The sequence below is a fragment of the Ipomoea nil genome, unplaced genomic scaffold (genome assembly GCF_001879475.1).
Source record: "Ipomoea nil cultivar Tokyo-kokei standard unplaced genomic scaffold, Asagao_1.1 scaffold2403, whole genome shotgun sequence".
Lineage (NCBI taxonomy): Eukaryota > Viridiplantae > Streptophyta > Magnoliopsida > Solanales > Convolvulaceae > Ipomoea > Ipomoea nil.
The window spans coordinates 615,411-632,927 of NW_017618831.1; the positions used below are offsets into that span (position 1 = coordinate 615,411).

At 40.3% G+C, this 17,517-nt stretch overlaps 2 protein-coding genes across 6 annotated transcripts; both read left to right on the forward strand.

Annotated features, from left to right (window-relative positions):
- Positions 1-1,741: 1,741 nt before the first annotated feature.
- Positions 1,742-16,991, forward strand: LOC109152272 (U-box domain-containing protein 4-like). Of its 4 annotated transcripts, XM_019299863.1 has the most exons (7): positions 1,742-1,923; positions 2,257-2,320; positions 2,624-3,017; positions 3,194-3,307; positions 3,576-5,579; positions 5,716-5,807; positions 16,881-16,991. In XM_019299863.1, the coding sequence occupies exons 3-6, from the start codon at positions 2,745-2,747 to the stop codon at positions 5,773-5,775; spliced, it is 2,451 nt and encodes an 816-aa protein (XP_019155408.1). In that variant the 5' UTR covers positions 1,742-1,923; positions 2,257-2,320; positions 2,624-2,744; the 3' UTR covers positions 5,776-5,807; positions 16,881-16,991. The 4 variants fall into 4 exon arrangements, with proteins under 4 accessions (XP_019155408.1, XP_019155409.1, XP_019155407.1 ...); XM_019299864.1 differs by lacking the exon at positions 2,257-2,320 and having other exon boundaries at positions 1,743-1,923; positions 5,716-5,792; positions 16,867-16,991; XM_019299862.1 differs by lacking the exon at positions 2,257-2,320 and having other exon boundaries at positions 1,744-1,923.
- Positions 11,231-16,991, forward strand: LOC109152269. 2 transcript variants are annotated; one of them, XM_019299859.1, is made up of 6 exons: positions 11,231-11,613; positions 12,442-14,789; positions 14,875-14,920; positions 15,130-15,207; positions 15,340-16,110; positions 16,288-16,991. In XM_019299859.1, the coding sequence occupies exons 1-6, from the start codon at positions 11,496-11,498 to the stop codon at positions 16,689-16,691; spliced, it is 3,765 nt and encodes a 1,254-aa protein (XP_019155404.1). In that variant the 5' UTR covers positions 11,231-11,495; the 3' UTR covers positions 16,692-16,991. The 2 variants fall into 2 exon arrangements, with proteins under 2 accessions (XP_019155404.1, XP_019155403.1); XM_019299858.1 differs by having other exon boundaries at positions 15,130-16,110.
- Positions 16,992-17,517: the final 526 nt, after the last annotated feature.

A 17,517-nucleotide genomic window follows, 5' to 3' on the forward strand; every position in this document is an offset into this window, starting at 1 on the left:
TTGTTGTGTCAATTGCACTAGACTCCTTTCACCACACTGAACTTTTGGCACAAATATTTGCTTATCTATGATCACAAATTGGAAGAATTAAATACAATAAATATTCAGTTTGCATGGTGATCAACTTCTAAGGTTTGACTTTAAAGTTGTTACTATTTAAAAAGAATTGATACTATGCTATTGATAATAAGAATTAAGAAATATAGCCAATGGCATTCTAATCATGTGGTGTTTACAGCTGAGATGAATATAATGTAAAGAACGACAATTGACCCGTTATTGTATCTGGAATAAGTCGTTTTCTCTGTTTGGTCGTTTCATGACCAATGACCATCCTCGCTTTAAAACGTTTTGTGCTCCGTCAAACCAGTTATTCTCAAGCTGACCAAAAAAAAAGAGTTATTGATTTCCATTTTCTTTTCTTTTTTATTTTTTGGAAAATTTAAGAATTCTATGGTTGTTGAACAAATTGTTTATACTTTAAATTTTTTTTTTTAGATGACGAGATAAATTTGTAATCACTATTCTATAGTATACATTGAGTAAATCTCGTTCATGTATAATAATCTGCAAACCATATAAGAAAGATAAATTGCACTATAAGATCTCATGCAATAGGCTCGGCCCAGAAGGGTTGACAAAAATAGAACCCGTGACCTTTAAGTATAAGAATTATGTTTTATCCATTTGATCACCCCTTTCAGTGTATATTGTATATTTAATTGATGCTAATGGTTTTTATGAATAGTTTTCTTTGTGTTATATTCAAGCATAATGTTTTTTTTTTTTTTTTTTTTTTTTTTTTTAAGTGTTGCCTCATGAAGCAGTCAAACCACTTGTTTTTACCGAGTTTGTGGCGTTGTTCACCCTGTTTAATGTAGTGTTTTTGTTTTGTTTTCCTCTTAAGCTCCAAATTTCATTTGCTTGGACATAGTCGTAGATGCATCCAACTTGAGTTGCTGTCTAATGTTGATTGATGGGTAATAACTAATAAGTAATCATTAAACCATTTAGTAAATAATGGTTTAATCTCCACTCAAATTGGATAAATAGTTAACTTAATAATTATTACTTTATATTTTACATTTTACTTGCCATTTTAATATTTATTAGTCGAACTAACTCTTTCTTCTTTATTTATTTTCTTTAGTATTTTTTAATTTGATTTTTTGGGTTTAAAAGTACGTTTAATATAGTTTCTAAATATATACATTTTATATACAAAAACTATACTTAACATCATGAAAAATTGAATTAAAAATAACTCCATTCAAGTCTCATTAATCAAACCGAACATATAAAATTGAGCAGAGAGAGTACAAGATTTTAAATTTGATTTTCCGTAAAAATTGTATATTGACTTCTTTGATTTGAGATGGTCAGATATGAATAACTCATGCTGATTTACATTTATGTGATTAATTTTAACTTAGGTCACAATGCTGACTTAGCATAGAGCCCACATTTATGTAGCGGCTACGGATTTTGTTGTAAATCAAAAAAGGCCGTAAGTTATGAATAATTTAAAATTGATTTATATCATTGTGATTCTTTGTAGGATAGGTAGCAGTAACAAACTTTTGATGTAAATCAATAACAAATCAAAACCCACTCTTTGATAGAATAGAAAGATTCTAGAAAACTAGAAGAGATTATACACTAGCATAATGAAAAAACTCTAATTAAGGTAATTCGAAGAAAATGTCAAGTTTTTAAAGATGGAATAAATTTGTTGAAGTCAAATAAAGAAATAGAAATTTGAACGCGGCAAAAGGAGCAAAACACGAGAAGAGGTCGTTAAACTCTTGATCTTTATGTATTCCAGAAATCAAACTCTTGACTCTGTCTCCACTCATCTCTCCCCCTTCCATTTCTCTTCCTTCCATCGCCCCCCCTGCTCACGATTCCCCATTTCTCACTTCTGTAAGTCCTCGACTCCATTCTTCTTCTTCTTGTGTTGATTTTGTTTTTAATCTATATGGAATCCACTTTGTTAAACTGTTTTGTGTGTAGTGTTACCAAGACTCAGTTTCCAGAGATGGGTATGGGTTTTTAAGTTTTTTCCCCCTTTTAATTCTGTGTGTGTATTGTAGTTTCTTGAAGAATTGTGAATTCCCAAACCAACTGGAAATGTACCCGGTCAAATTTGACCATGGTGGTTGAATTGATAGATAAATGCTTGAATTTTGAAGCTTGTTGGATTTCATGGAAAAAAAGCTGCAGTCTTTATGACTTTTTTGGGTAATTTTTTTTTAGGGAGAAAATAATTTTCTGATCTTGGAACTAATGCTTACTGGCAGCAGTGGAAGGGTGAAGAATGGTGGGTACTGGGTAGTGATAGGTTAAATATGGGCTGGGGGTGGGGTAGGGGGGGAGGGATACCTTATAAGTTCGGGGGTGTTTGATAAATAGCTGTTAGCCGATTGGGTTAGTGGGTTTGATTAGTTGATAGCATTAGCTGATTGTAGAAAAGTGTTTTGTAAATTAGCTATTAGCCTATGGCTGTTTATATCTATTCTAATTGTTGATGTTAATGGTTTTTGTTCACCCCTATCCAAGTTTACGAGTTTTCTTTATGTTGTGGAAACTGCAAACTAATACTCTTCAATGGTGAGTTTTCCAGGTACTTTATGCATGAATTTTGCAACTTCTCTAGGACGTGTGTGCTCCAATATTGATACCGCAAATTGATACTGCATTTCGTTGCTGAGGGTCATCATATCGCTCTCCTAGAAACACGGGGAATGGGGATTCCTTTACTAGATGTGCTTCTCAACAACATCTCTGACTTTTTCCTTCTATCATCACTACCAAGCTTAAATCTCGAATTGTTTCATAAATACTATCGGGAGACTGAAGCCATATTGAATCCATTAAAGACAGTTCTCAATGGCGTTGTTGATAATGAAATATCTTCTGAACGGCTCCAGAAGGCGTATGTGGAACTGAGTAATGCAATTGATGAACTGCGGGAGCTGTTCGAGACCTGGGAAATATTGAACAGTAAAGTCTATTTTGTACGTCTTTATATCTATCTATGCTTTTCGTTTTTTGACTTGCAAAACCTTGGATAATAAGTAGTTCTATGTTTCCTCTCTCCTATAAAGACCATTTAGAATTTGATTTGGGAAGAGGTTTCATGTCTTTCAGATACTATGTTATTTCTATGTTGCTGATGTATGGGCATATTCAGGTTCTGCAAGCCGAGTCGTTGATTGCAAAAGTTCGAACGTGCAGCCTGGCAGTTATCGAGCTACTCGTGTCTTCTAATGGATGGCTTCGTGAATCGAGTTTAGCATCTTTTGAGGTTAGTGCTATTCCTAATTAAAGCATATGCTCCATCTCAACGGCAAACAACCCATGACCTTTGGTCTGGCTCTAATACCAAATTAAAGCATATGCTCCATCTCAACTAAAAGCCTAAGCTGATAATTGGATTGCACATTAATGGCTATATGCTCACATTCCTATTCTGGGTAGATTCTTAGTTATAACATTTGCTTCCATTCTTTTATCGATTTGTAAGAATTCCTTTTCGAGCTCCTTATGTTGGATATTATGTGTATGAATTGCAGCGTTGTGTACTGAAAATCGAATCTATGGATTATGAACTATTATCTACGAGAATCAGTAAAGCAGTAAAAGAAGTGGAAAGTCCTGGAGCTAAGTTGGATAGTTTGGCCGAAATTGCAGACTATACGAGGTTAAACTCGAACCAGGAGCTTCTTATCGAGCTTGTGTCCCTTGAGAAATTGAAGGAGAATGCTGAACAAGCCGATAGGTTCGATGAAGTCGAGTATATTGAACGGATCGTGGGTCTCGTTACTCGTATGCACAACCACCTTGTTACGATGAAACAGTCCGAGAAATGTTCCCCCGTGCCCATACCTGCTGATTTCTGCTGTTCGCTCTCGCTCGAGCTAATGACCGACCCGGTGATTGTTGCGTCGGGACAGACGTATGAGCGGACCTTCATTCGACAGTGGATTGATCTCGGCCTCGTTGTTTGCCCTAAGACACGACAAGCTTTGGCTCACACGAATCTCATTCCTAATTACACTGTTAAGGCACTGATTGAGAATTGGTGTGTGATGAACGATGTAAAGTTGCCTGATCCGGTGCAGTGTTTGAACTCGAATCAGCCTTCTTCGATTATGGCGATTTTGAAATGTGGTGTGCCTAGGGATAGCCTTATCCCGCCTGATCCGATGGAGAATAGCGTCGAATCACCTGATTCAAATCATTCTACAGGTTCCCCGAGGAAAAGTTTGTTATCTTCTAGTGGAGTTCAAAGTGAGGCATCATCTTCTTGTTCATCTTCGGAGGAATGTTTGCCTGGAATTGTCGGTAATGTGGAGAGGATGCCACTAATGAGTTACGAAGACAAGCTGGGAAGCTCGGGAGGTAGAAGTATGAACTCGGGTGGCCACTTTTCTATGCCACTTTCTGCAATGGCATTAGCTGAAAACGAAAAAGTTTCTCGTCAGGGCCATAATCGAACCACCTCTGCTCCCAGCACGCTAAGCCATTCGAGTTTTTCAGTCGTAAGTAGCGACGGGAACGAGACGTCTTCAAGGACTAATGACTCTTCTGATGCCTCGGGATCTCAGCCTGCTTCTGCCCTGGCTGCCTCGAGGATCGAGTCAGAGTTATCGTCCATGCCAGCCCCAAGACCTCGTTTTATCCCAAAATGGAGCAGACAGTGTGAAAGGTTTTTCCCAAGAATAGTTTCCTCCTCGTCTGCAACCGAAACGAGGCCCGATCTCGTGGAAGTCGAGGAAAAAGCTAGGGAGCTGATCGAGGACTTGAAGTCGCCTTCGGTTGATGTGCAGAGAAGTGCAACGGCTGAGCTTCGTTTCCTTGCCAAGCTCGACATGGACAATCGAGTCGTGATTGCCAATTCGGGTGCTATCCCTGTGTTAGTTAGCTTGCTATATTCGGAAGACACGATAGTCCAGGAAAACGCTGTCACAGCGATCCTCAATTTGTCGATTAACGATAACAACAAGTATGCAATTGCCAACGCTGAGGCAATCGAGCCATTGGTTCATGTCCTCGAGACAGGCAGCCCCGAGGCTAAAGAAAACGCGGCTGCCACGTTTTACAGCATATCCGTCATCGAGGACTGTAAGATGAAGATCGGGAGGTCCGGGGCAATAGACGCACTAGTTACCTTACTGGGAAACGGGACTCCCCGGGGCAAGAAAGATGCAGCAACTGCATTGTTTAACTTGTCGATACTTCACGAAAACAAGGCTCGAATCGTGCAGGCGGGCGCCGTGAAGCACCTCATCGAGCTGATGGACCCTGCAGCCGCGATGATTGACAAAGCGGTTGCTGTCTTGTCCAATCTTTCCTCCATTCACCTCGGGAGAATAGCGATCGGGCAGGAAGGAGGGATCTCGGTCCTGGTTGACGCTGTCGAGCTGGGGTCCGCACGAGTCAAGGAGCACGCCGCCGCTGCTCTCATGCAACTATGCAATAACAGTGTTCGCCACTGCAATATGGCTCTCCGGGCTGGAGCTGTCCCGCCATTAGTGTCCCTGTCGCGATGTGGCACGCCTAGAGCACGAGAAAAGGTATCATTATGTTCTTATTCTGAAGCATCTGCTCCATCTGAACTAAAAGTCTAAGCTGATAGTTGGACTGGACATTTATGTTTATATATTATATATATGTTCAATGCCGATGACTTGTGTTTTCGGGTTCTTGCAGGCACAGGGCATTCTTGGCTGTTTTAGAAACCAAAGGAATGTTAATGTAGCCAAAAGCTGATGATGTATAGATACAAAGTTTGGACAACTTACTGTGATGATGATGTATAGATACAAAGTTTGGACAACTTACTGTGATGATGGAAATTGTATATGCAGAAACAATCCTATTTCACAGGTATCAAAGGGTTTGTTGAGATCTGGAAAAAGAAAAACTCCTATGATCAATAGAAGCTCAAATGGCACCTTGTCAATTTACTTTATTTATGAATGTCAACAAATCTTGTTGCATGTAAGTTCCACATTTTTTTGTTTACTGTGAATTAAGGAAAAAGGAAGTTGAATGCATTTTTTTTCCTTTATATAAGAATAGAGCTGCGTTGACAAAAATCGAACTCATAATGATGGATATATTGGAAATGACCCAATAATAATAGAGATCCGGGTCTGGAAATGTATAACCCGATCCGAGCAGCCCAAGAAGAGTCTCAAGCCCGGAGCTTACCTCCGGGCCCAGAATGCTGGGCCTTGACTAAGTCTCACGGCCCACCACATGGGCTTGGATTTAGTTCCGTGGCCCTCCACCAATTTAGCAATTGTTGGTTGGAATTTCCTTTATATAAATAGCCTAGTAATTGTCTTGTTAAGGGCATGTTCTACCTTTTGTCCTAAACTACTACTTGTGATAGTATTACACCTCTGTAATAGCACTTTATACACCATTAATACAATATCAATATCAGTCCTCGTGACTATATTCGTACCCTTATTATCGTTCAATTATATACTTGTTACATTTATTCGGATTAATTAAGTCGGACCCCCGGTTTAATTAATTCCACCATTGGTGCTCTTGTTGAGAGCGGCTGTTCAAGCTCAAGCGTGCTCTCCTTAATCAACATATTTCTACGGAACCAACCTTCAAACATTGGCAAGATCAGATCCCAGTTCAAACAATAACAATGGCACGATCAGATCCCAGTTCAAACAATGGCGGGGTTGCATTGCTCATGTACAATTATATGACAACCATGCGGGAATAAAAGTTCCATGGCCGCCCAACGTATGACGCCGTGGAGTCTCCAAAAGCCATCACCTCTGGCTCTCTTCCGCCGGGTCTCTCTAATCCTGGCCGAGATTCCACTTCTCTCGAACACGATCGCACTGTCGCTGAAGATGAAGTCTGACGTATTGATGATCTCGCATTCTCAGTAGAACTGCTGCATCGAGTGCGCGTGGAGCATATCTCGATAACCACTAATCGCACATCGAAATAGCACGGCATGGAAAAATCAAAATCTGATCTGAATTCCACCGTGCGTAGGATAATACTATTGAAGATCTGCATTCCCGCAACCATAAAAACGGTGTCGGGCGCGGAAATGTGGAATTCTGACACATACGTTTATTCGACTACCATCTGCGGCATCGCAAATCCGTGGTGCGATGATCCTGGCCTGGATTACGCATGAGAAGATGCAGTAGGTTACGTAACCTCTGTTAACCCGGCCGGTGTTGATCGAGGTCCTCTCTCACATATTCAAATTCGCTCGCTAATTTCACAAGAGAACCTTCAAAAATATTGGTTCTGGAGGGCCGGGGCATTTACATTACGCATACTTAATCACAAGCATATGTTGATAAAGTTTGATCATGAAGAGATTTTGAGCGTTATTGGCTATGTGAATTGTGCTCAGTCCAAGGCTTTGTCATGAAGATATTCACACAGTACCCAAATTATTTGCAGCTGCTACATGTTTTTCTTTGCTCCGCGCGATTAAGAGATCCAAATGATTGTTGATCATCATCAAGCCTAAATATTCTATCAACAGGGATCTTGAGGGCATGCAGTGGTTAAAAGAAAATTCATGTTGAATATATAAAGGTGGATCTGCAGTGTTTCCTTTCGCTCCCTGCAAATTTCCAGCAATGGAAGATATAGAGAATATCGTGGCTGCTCAACAATCCGGTGATGAGGGAAATAGAATCGGGAAATCTGTTGTAGAAAAAAGAAATGAAGACAACGTTCAGATTACCCCGAGAAAAGCGCACGACCTTCGTCATCCTCTTGCTCCACAAGCAGCACAAATGGACGCATGGAAGAAATACGCCCACCTATCCATAATACGTTAAACGAAGCAGTGCTCATTAACGCTCCTTGCTCCGTACGTCGGAATCCTCATCGACCGTCAACGTTTGTACGCTCGAGTCATCGTCGTCCTGAATTTCGGCGGTCATTAGCATGGAGAATGATTCATGAATCATCGGAAACAGCTCTAGCGACGCTAATTAATGGCAGAGTTCAAGATCGCGATGGGGTGCTCTAGACCTTGATATCAAGAAACTTTTCTCTTCCGGTGAAATTAATGTTGTTGACGGTGAGTGTGGCGAACAAACCGAAACTGCCACCCCTTTGCCCAAGCAGTTGCGAAAGTTCCGGGTCGCATGAAGGAGACGCGAAATGGAGTGCTTTGATCTATCTCTCTATCGGATTCCATTTGCACGAGCGCTATTGAGGCTATTATATTGATCATCCATTCGATCTGCTGCCCAAGATGACAAAGGCTGAAAATGAATTGGTGGAGAAACCTTCACAGGTGGACATAGTTGATAGAATAAGCAGTCTGCCATGGGAGGTGCTAGACAACATCCTAGGTCGCTATTAAGATGAGCGTTTATCCAAAAAGTGGTGAAATAATTGGAGAAATGTTTCGACTATGACATACTCGCTGGTGAAAGAAATATAACCCTTGAGTTGATATGCAATGGCGGGGAAGATGGCTTCCTAATATTCTCCAAATGAACAAAGATGGCTTGTATGCTCTTCCCAAGAGATTAACCGGGGTCTCTTCACCCTGCTCTTCTGCGTAACATGTTTATGATAGCTGCGTTTTCTACGACGGCCTATCTCGTCGAGCAAAACAAAACATGGGTTATTATTGTAGTGGCGGCGCTAACATGTCTCTCCGTCTCTTCCTTTGTGCTTCTGCAATTCCCACTGCTTGTGGACACAAAGGCTCTTATTCGGCACATTTTTTTCCAGTGGTGGCAAATCCTGGGTGAAGAAGAATGTTGTAGGAAATGGACAGTGAGATGGGCGGCCACAATTTGGAGAATCCATATATGCATGCATGCACCTCCACCACATAGGTACATATATAATATTATTATATATTTTTCTTAGTTAATCAAATTATATATGTTAATCAGTGAACCACTAGGCCATGTGGAACACTCCGAATTATTTATTACATCAAAATAGAATATAAAGGTTGATTCATGGTCATAGTCATGCACGCCGGCCCCGACTTTGGCATACTCTCACGGACAGTGATACGGGGCCCGTCCCTACTCACTAGCTGACAGAAAGCCTACTTTTAACTTATTACATGAGCGTTAGTCCGCCCAACGATCCATTTATTATATTGAAGTATTTTTATTGCAAAATTAGTCTGAGGACCAACGGTCCCGGATCATTGTGAACTACGTCGTCTGAGCCACGGTTCGCGGGCCAATTCCGGTTTAAAAAGAAAATAAAATAAAACAAAACAAACAAATATATCGCTCGCTCAATGCATTCCCTAAGGGGGCACGAGGTCCGACCTCGCGTACCAACCCCGACGGAAGAGCCTAATGGCCCGGTGTCAAATGACTCGGGTCGAAGGGTTATCACCCTAAGGGGGCACGAGGTCCGACCTCGCGTACCAACCCTGACGGAAGAGCCTAATGGCCCGGTGTCAAATGACTCGAGTCGAAGGGTTATCACCCTAAGGGGGCACGAGGTCCGACCTCGCGTACCAACCCCGACGGAAGAGCCTAACGGCCCGGTGTCAAATGACTCGGGTCGAAGAGCTATCACCCTAAGGGGGCACGAGGTCCGACCTCGCGTACCAACCCCGACGGAAGAGCCTAATGGCCCGGTGTCAAATGACTCGGGTCGAAGGGTTATCACCCTAAGGGGGCACGAGGTCCGACCTCGCGTACCAACCCCGACGGAAGAGCCTAATGGCCCGGTGTCAAATGACTCGAGTCGAAGGGTTATCACCCTAAGGGGGCACGAGGTCCGACCTCGCGTACCAACCCCGACGGAAGAGCCTAACGGCCCGGTGTCAAATGACTCGAGTCGAAGGGTTATCACCCTAAGGGGGCACGAGGTCCGACCTCGCGTACCAACCCCAACGGAAGAGCCTAACGGCCCGGTGTCAAATGACTCGGGTCGAAGAGCTATCACCCTAAGGGGGCACGAGGTCCGACCTCGCGTACCAACCCCGACGGAAGAGCCTAACGGCCCGGTGTCAAATGACATAGGTCGAAGAGCTATCACCCTAAGGGGGCACGAGGTCCGACCTCGCGTACTAACCCCAACGGAAGAGTTTTTGGACCAAGAGTACCCTTGGCCAAATAACTACATACTACGTAAAAAAAAAACACAAAACAAAATTATGCGAGCAAATATCAAATAAGCGACCCTGCGTCGTCCGGATAACCCGCTATCGAGCGATGAAGACTCGGATCACAAAGCTAAAAGCCTAGAAGGTGTTGGAATAAGTGAAATATTTTTCAAGTTGACCCTGAAGCATTCATCCAAGCCTGGAGCCTCGAGCGGTTTCAATTGGGCCACACGTTTACTCTCTCTCGTTGTCGACTTCTCGCAACTTAGAGAGTGGGGGACTGATGATGGATATATTGGAAATGACCCAATAATAATAGAGACCCGGGTCTGGAAATGTATAACCCGATCCGAGCAGCCCAAGAAGAGTCTCAAGCCCGGAGCTTACCTCCGGGCCCAGAATGCTGGGCCTTGACTAAGTCTCACGGCCCACCACATGGGCTTGGATTTAGTTCCGTGGCCCTCCACCAATTTAGCAATTGTTGGTTGGAATTTCCTTTATATAAATAGCCTAGTAATTGTCTTGTTAAGGGCATGTTCTACCTTTTGTCCTAAACTACTACTTGTGATAGTATTACACCTCTGTAATAGCACTTTATACACCATTAATACAATATCAATATCAGTCCTCGTGACTATATTCGTACCCTTATTATCGTTCAATTATATACTTGTTACATTTATTCGGATTAATTAAGTCGGACCCCCGGTTTAATTAATTCCACCACATAATTTTTTAGGTACGAGAATATAAAATTTTACGTTTAACTCTCTTCGGAGACTGTCTAATGATCTTAATATATGTCGGTTAGTTATGAATAATCTATATTAATTTATTTCATCGAAATTTCTCGCCCCACACCCCGCCACGACGGGATTTGTGAAGGTATATGGGGCCCACAAGAAGCTCGACACATTAAATGTAACTCTTACAGTGTGATTGTCATGCTCGATTATGCGTCTTTACTCACAATTTATCAGTTGTCACCCAATTTTTTTTTTTTTTCATAAATTAAAGAAACATGACATTAGAAAAATATTATGTGTATTTTCATTGTTTGCTTCCACATTTAAAATCTTAATGTAAAATTTGTAACGAGGGCCACTGAAAAAATGACTTATAAGCAACAGAGAAAAGATGGTGAAATTAACACGGTGCCAAAGACTTCCAGTCAACCGCTAGACATTGCCAATTATTTGGACAGAGAAACGCCACATTCAATGAGTTCATACTTCATACTGCAAAGCTCTGGAAAGTATGAAGAAATTTACCAGAAAACAGTTAATGGAGGGGACGCTTTCCAGTTTATATAGTGGAAATTCTTCGTGGCTTCTACTTCAAAATCTGCTGCCAGGTTTTCTTCGGATTCGAAGCTCAGCTCAAGCACAACATGTCTGGTGGCGACGGCAGCGGTAACGGTGGCCGCAGCGGCCTATTCTTCGCGGTGAAGAAGTTATTGCATCATCGGTCATTTTTCCGGAGTCGAGGAGAAAATCACCTCTCCATCGGTATGTAAAACTCATAGCTCTGTGCTGGCTGTTGTTTATTTATTTATTTTCATTAATTTTTCGGATTTTTTTTTTGATTTTTTTTTTGATTTTTTTTTTTTTAATTCATACTCCGTATAATGCTCTTTGTATATCTGAAGAATGTGAATCATACATATTTGCAATTGCATAACCTCCTCAAATACATGATAAGAGAGCTCTTATTTTTGTGCATATACATTTTTTTAACAATAACTTCCACTCGTCAAAAAAACAATAACTTTCAACAACAAAAATCCAAAGCATAAGTGAGGGAGCAAAATGATGGTTGTTTAGATTATATCATTAATTTTTCTTGCTTTATGAGTTTCTATTCAACCCTCTTACCTTAGTTATTGCCTTATGGGTCGATATTGTGCATCATATCATGTACTAACTATAAGTCACTGCTTTTTCATATTATAAATTGTTTTAAAAAAATTTCTCAACATTGTTATTGTTATTGTTATAAAATGATACATAAATGATGACTATACTCAATTATAACAATACTTTTAAATAGAAGATTAAATACTTTCTTAAAGATGCACTAAAGTACAAATTGCTGCTTTCTTAAAAACAAAATAATAAAATTAGAAGTAAAAATAAAGAAAACAGAAAACAAGAAATTTTCAAATATTTGCAATATTTTACTCCTAATAAGTTAAACTCTTTAAAGGCAGTGATTGCAAATTGTGTGAATCAAAGAACATAAAAGTGCCATAGCCCATGAAATCTCTGAGCTGAACCAACCTTCTTCTGTTATTGTGCATGTGAAATCTTGAACACCTGATTTAAATTACTGTTTAGGTTCCCCTAGGAAAAATTCAAGCCCTTCAAGCTCAATTCAAAGAGGCACATTTTCTCCATCTCAAAGCAGTTTGTTATCAGAGGAGTCTTTGCCCAGAAATGCTGGTAATGAGTTGAGGTTTGATATTGAGAGGATTTCACTTAAGAGTTCTGAAGATGGATTGCCAAACTCGGTGTCATCTGCTGATGAAGACTCCCAGCAAGGCCATAATCGAACCACCTATGCATCACCTGTTTCATCTTTCACTCCATGTGTTTCTAGGGATAGTTCAATCTCTTCTGGTTCATTTCAAGGAGAAGGATCATCCCCATCTCATCCCCACTTGTGTGATGGGGAACTTTTTCCCACAATTGCAGGCAATGAGCAGGGGTTTAGTGACGAGATAATGTCTGTTAAGAGTTCTGAAGGTGCACTGGAAAACTCAGATAGCCATTTTTCTATGTTTTCATTGATGAACAATGTGTCATCTGCTGATGCAGACCCCCAGCATGGCCATAATCAAACCACCACTGCATCACCTGCTTCATCTTGCACTCCATGTGTTTCTAGGAATGGTTCTATCTCTTCTGGTGCACATCAAGGAGAGGGGTCATCTATGTCTCATCCCCGTCCATGTTATGGGGAATCGTTACCCATAATTTCAGGTAATGCACAGGGGTTTGATACTGAGAGGATGCTACTTAAGAGGTTTGAAGACAGATTGGCAATCTCGGTTAGCCAATTTTCTACGTTTCCATTGATGAACCATGTGCCATCTGCTAATGAAAACTCCCAGCAAGGCCTTAATCAAACCTCCACTGCATCACCTGCTTCATCTTGCACTCCACGTGTTTCTAGGAATAGTTCGATCTCTTTTGGAGCATTGATAAATAATGTGTCATCTGCTGCTGAAGACTCCCAGCAAGGCGATAATCAAACCACCTCTGCATCACCTGATTCATCTTGCGCTCTACGTGTTTCTAGGAATAGTTCTATCTCTTCTAGTGCATATCAAGGAGAGGGATCATCTCTGTCTGGTACCCATTCGTGTTCTGGAGAATTTTTGCCCATAATAGCTTTTAATGAGCTGTGGTTCGATGACGAGATTATGTCTCTTGAGAGTTCTCAAGATAGGTACAAAAGTATGAGCTCAGTTCATACTCAGGGCTATATCTCTGTGTCACCTCTTTCAACAATCTCGACTGACCTTAGGCAAAGTTCATTCCATTCTAGTGCAATCCAAAGAGAATCATCTCCATCTCGCCCCCGTTTCTCTTCTGATGAATCTTTGTACGGTATTCCACGTTATATGCTGAGTTTTGACATGGAGACGAATTCTCATAAGAGTTATGAAGAGTGGCTGACAGGCTCAGGAAAGAGAAGTATAAGCTCAGGGAATTCAAGCATTTTACGTGCAGCTATTGGTGATGGAAATCAGGTTTATTATTTCCTATCCCCAGTGGGGCTACAATCTCATCTTCAGTCAATTTTCCGCAGAGCATGTGGAAGCCTTGTTCCAAGAATGGTTTCTTCCTCTGCCACTGAAGCAACGGCATATCGTGTGGAAGTCGAGAATCATATTAAGAAGCTTGTTGAGGACTTGCAGGTCACTTCTACTGATGTGCTCAGAAATGCAGCAGCTGAACTCCAATTGCTTGCCAGTCTGAATACGGACAACCAGATTTTGATTGCAAACCATGGTGCCATCAGCTTGTTGATTAACCTTCTGCGTTCCGTAGACACAAAATTACAGGAAAGTGCTGTTATAGCACTTCTGCACTTGTCAGCTAATGATAACAACAAGTGTATGATAGTTGATGCTGATGCAATTGAACCACTGATTCGTGTCCTTTCAACTGGGAGCCCAGAGGCTCAAGAAACCTCTGTTGCCACTCTTTTCAACTTATCAGATATTGAGGGATTTAAGGTTAAGATTTGTAGGGCAATAAAAGCTGTTGTTGAATTATTGGCAAATGGAACTCCCAGTGGCAAGAAAGATGCAGCTACAGCTTTGTATTACTTATCTATACTTGATGAACACAAGTATCGTATTGTGCAGGCAGGTGCAGTGAAGTACCTCATAGAGTTGATGCACCCTGATGTTGGGTTGGTTGATGAAGCGGTTTGTATTTTGTCTAATCTTTCTTCCATTTTTGAGGGAAGTTCAGAAATTTGTCGAGAAGGAGGGATCCCTATTCTGGTTGAGATTCTGGAGTTGGGATCTTCAAGAGCTAAAGAGGATGCAGCTGTTGCTCTCCTGCAATTATGCACTGACAACATGCAGTGCTGCAATATGGTTCTCCGGCTTGGAGTTGTCTCTCCATTAACAGCGTTGTCCAACTGCAGTAACCCCAGAGCACGACAATTGGTGTGATGCTAACCATCTATCAATTATGGTTTTGATATGTCCTTATTTTTAATTGTTTTGATAACTTGTTTTTGTCTACTTGCAGGCACAAAGACTTCTTAACTACTTAAGAGAGTATTGCAATAGAAAAGGTTTGATGCTAACTATCTATCACATATGATATCTGCTCTTATTTTGGATTGTGTTGTTAACTGATTTTCGACCATAATCAAACTACGTCTTAATGAACTGGTTCAACTCCCCCTTTAGGTTCCCCTTGGAGAAGTTCTGTCTCATATAGTACAATTCAAATAGAGAATTCATCTTTGTTCTTCACAAACTCTTCTGCTTGGAATTTCAGGTGATGGGCAGGGTGTGGATCTTGGGAGGATGTCTCTTCAGACTTATAAAGACCGGTTGGCACTCTCAAGAGATATAAGTAAGAAGTCTGCTAGTCAATTTTCTAACCATACTATGGCGTCAGATGATGAAGACTCCCATTTACACCATGATCATACTACTTCTGCATCCAACGAAAATTCAAATTTAAATTGTTTGCATGCAACTGCTGGTGATAGAATTGAGGTTTCTTCACACTCATCAGCCTCTTTTAGGTTCACATCCACAATTGAGACAAGAAGGAAATCCTTTAAGTTATCTGAGGTTTCAAAGCTTTTCAAGATCTTTAAGCAATCCAATGTTGAAAAGTTTTACGGCAACTCTTTTTCCAGTTGTCCCAGTTTTCACACGCAGGTATCTTACAGAGTGTTGCATGAGGCGACTAACAGTTTCTCTAACACAAATTTGATTGGTTATGGAAGTTTTGGCACTGTTTATAGTGGAACATTTGAGCAAGGTCTGGGACCAACTGTAATGGTAAAGGTTCTTGACCTTCTAAAAAATGGTGCTTCAATGAGCTTTCATTCAGAATGTGAAGTATTAAGGAACATACGTCACAGAAATCTTGTTCCAATTTTGACATGCTGCGTAGGCCATGATTTTGAAGGTAATGAATTCAAAGCTCTAGTTTATAAGTTTATGGAAAATGGGAACCTTGATACGTGGTTGTATACACAATCTGCTGCAAAGACAAATGTTCCAAGTGTTCTTCAAAGATTAAACATTGCTATTGATATAGCTTCTACATTGGATTATCTTCATAATGATTGTAAACCACCAGTTATTCATTGTGATTTGAAGCCGAGCAATATTTTTCTTGACAAAGATTTAACTGCTCGTGTTGGAGATTTTGGATTATCAAGGTTTTATTCACCAACAATTGAAGATGGAGAACAGGCTTGTATTGTCGGATTACAGGGTTCCATAGATTACGTTCCACCAGGTATTGACACATTATTAATTAAAATTTTACCATATATTTGATATTTCCATCTAATTAAGGAAAATCATATCATTTCTAGAAATTGCCAATCATGTTTTAGTTCTTTACCAACTATATTAAAGGCTTTATTTTACATATGTTTTAATTTGTTTTTCTTGGCAAATCATTTGGATCTAGAATATTGGATGGGAGCAAAGGCAACAACATTTGGAGATGTATATAGTTTTGGAATTCTGTTGTTGGAAATGTTCACTGCAAGGCGACCCACGGATAATTTATTCAGTAATGAATGTAGCATCTGTAAGTATGTTGCAACAGCATTGCCAGAGCGAGTGATGAACATCGTAGACCCATTGCTTCTAGCGTACCTAGAAAGCATCCATGGATCGGATAAATTGTCAGACAGTTATGGAAATTTGGTGAAATTTGAAGAGAATAATATGCATAGTTTCTTCCTCTCCATCTTCAAAATCGGGCTCTCTTGTGCTTCTACATCGCCATTAGATCGAATGCGTATGGAAGATGTTGCCAAAGAGTTACATAAGATAAAAAAGATGTTGCCAGAGAGTTACAAGAGATAAAAATAGCTTCTTGCATAAGAATAAGAAAACATGTATTGATAGAAATATCATCACATGTGATTATGTGAAGTTGGGATTAATTTAATGTAAATTTGTTGCCTAATTAGCCAAATATAGTTTAATGTTGTTTTTTTTTGTCAATGTAGTCAAAAGCTGATGATGTATAGATATAAAGTTTGGACAACTTAGTGTGTTTCAGGAAGGAGATGAAATGGTTTTAGTAAATGTGATGATGGAAATTGTATATGCAGAAACAATCCTATTTCACAGGTATCAAAGGGTTTGTTGAGATCTGGAAAATGAAAAACTCCTATGGTCAATAGAAGCTCAAATGGCACCTTGTCAATTTACTTTATTTATGAATGTCAAGAACTTTCTCATGTCCATTCTTTAAGAAGTATAGTTCTGAAGAAATTTGCAGCCTGAATTTACTCCTAATTAAACTCTTTAAAGGCCGTGATTGCAAATTGTGTGAATCAAAGAACATAAAGGTGCCATAGCCCATAAAATCTCTGAGCTGAACCAACCTTCTTCTGTTATTGTGCATGTGAAATCTTGAGTACCTGATTTAAATTGCTATTTAGGTATCCCTAGGAAAAGTTCAAGGTCATCGAGTTCAATTCAAAGAGGGACATTATCTCCATCTCAAAGCAGTCTGTTATCAGAGGAATCTTTGCCCAGAAATGCTGGTAATGAGTTGGGGTTTGATATTGAGAGGATGTCAGTTAAGAGTTTTGAAGACGGATTGGCGAACTTCGTTAACCAATTTTCTATAATTCCTTTAATGAATAATCTGTCATCTGCTGATGAAGACAACCAACAAGGC

Coding starts and splice junctions, on each gene's coding strand:
- LOC109152269 (XM_019299858.1), top strand. CDS start 11,496: ATGTCTGGTGGCGACGGCAGCGGTAACGGTGGCCGCAGCGGCCTATTC. Junction 11,614..12,441: donor AGAAAATCACCTCTCCATCG/GTATGTAAAACT, acceptor ATTACTGTTTAG/GTTCCCCTAGGAAAAATTCA. Junction 14,921..15,129: donor AGAGTATTGCAATAGAAAAG/GTTTGATGCTAA, acceptor TTGGAATTTCAG/GTGATGGGCAGGGTGTGGAT.
- LOC109152272 (XM_019299863.1), top strand. CDS start 2,745: ATGGGGATTCCTTTACTAGATGTGCTTCTCAACAACATCTCTGACTTT. Junction 3,018..3,193: donor TGAACAGTAAAGTCTATTTT/GTACGTCTTTAT, acceptor GGGCATATTCAG/GTTCTGCAAGCCGAGTCGTT. Junction 3,308..3,575: donor CGAGTTTAGCATCTTTTGAG/GTTAGTGCTATT, acceptor TATGAATTGCAG/CGTTGTGTACTGAAAATCGA.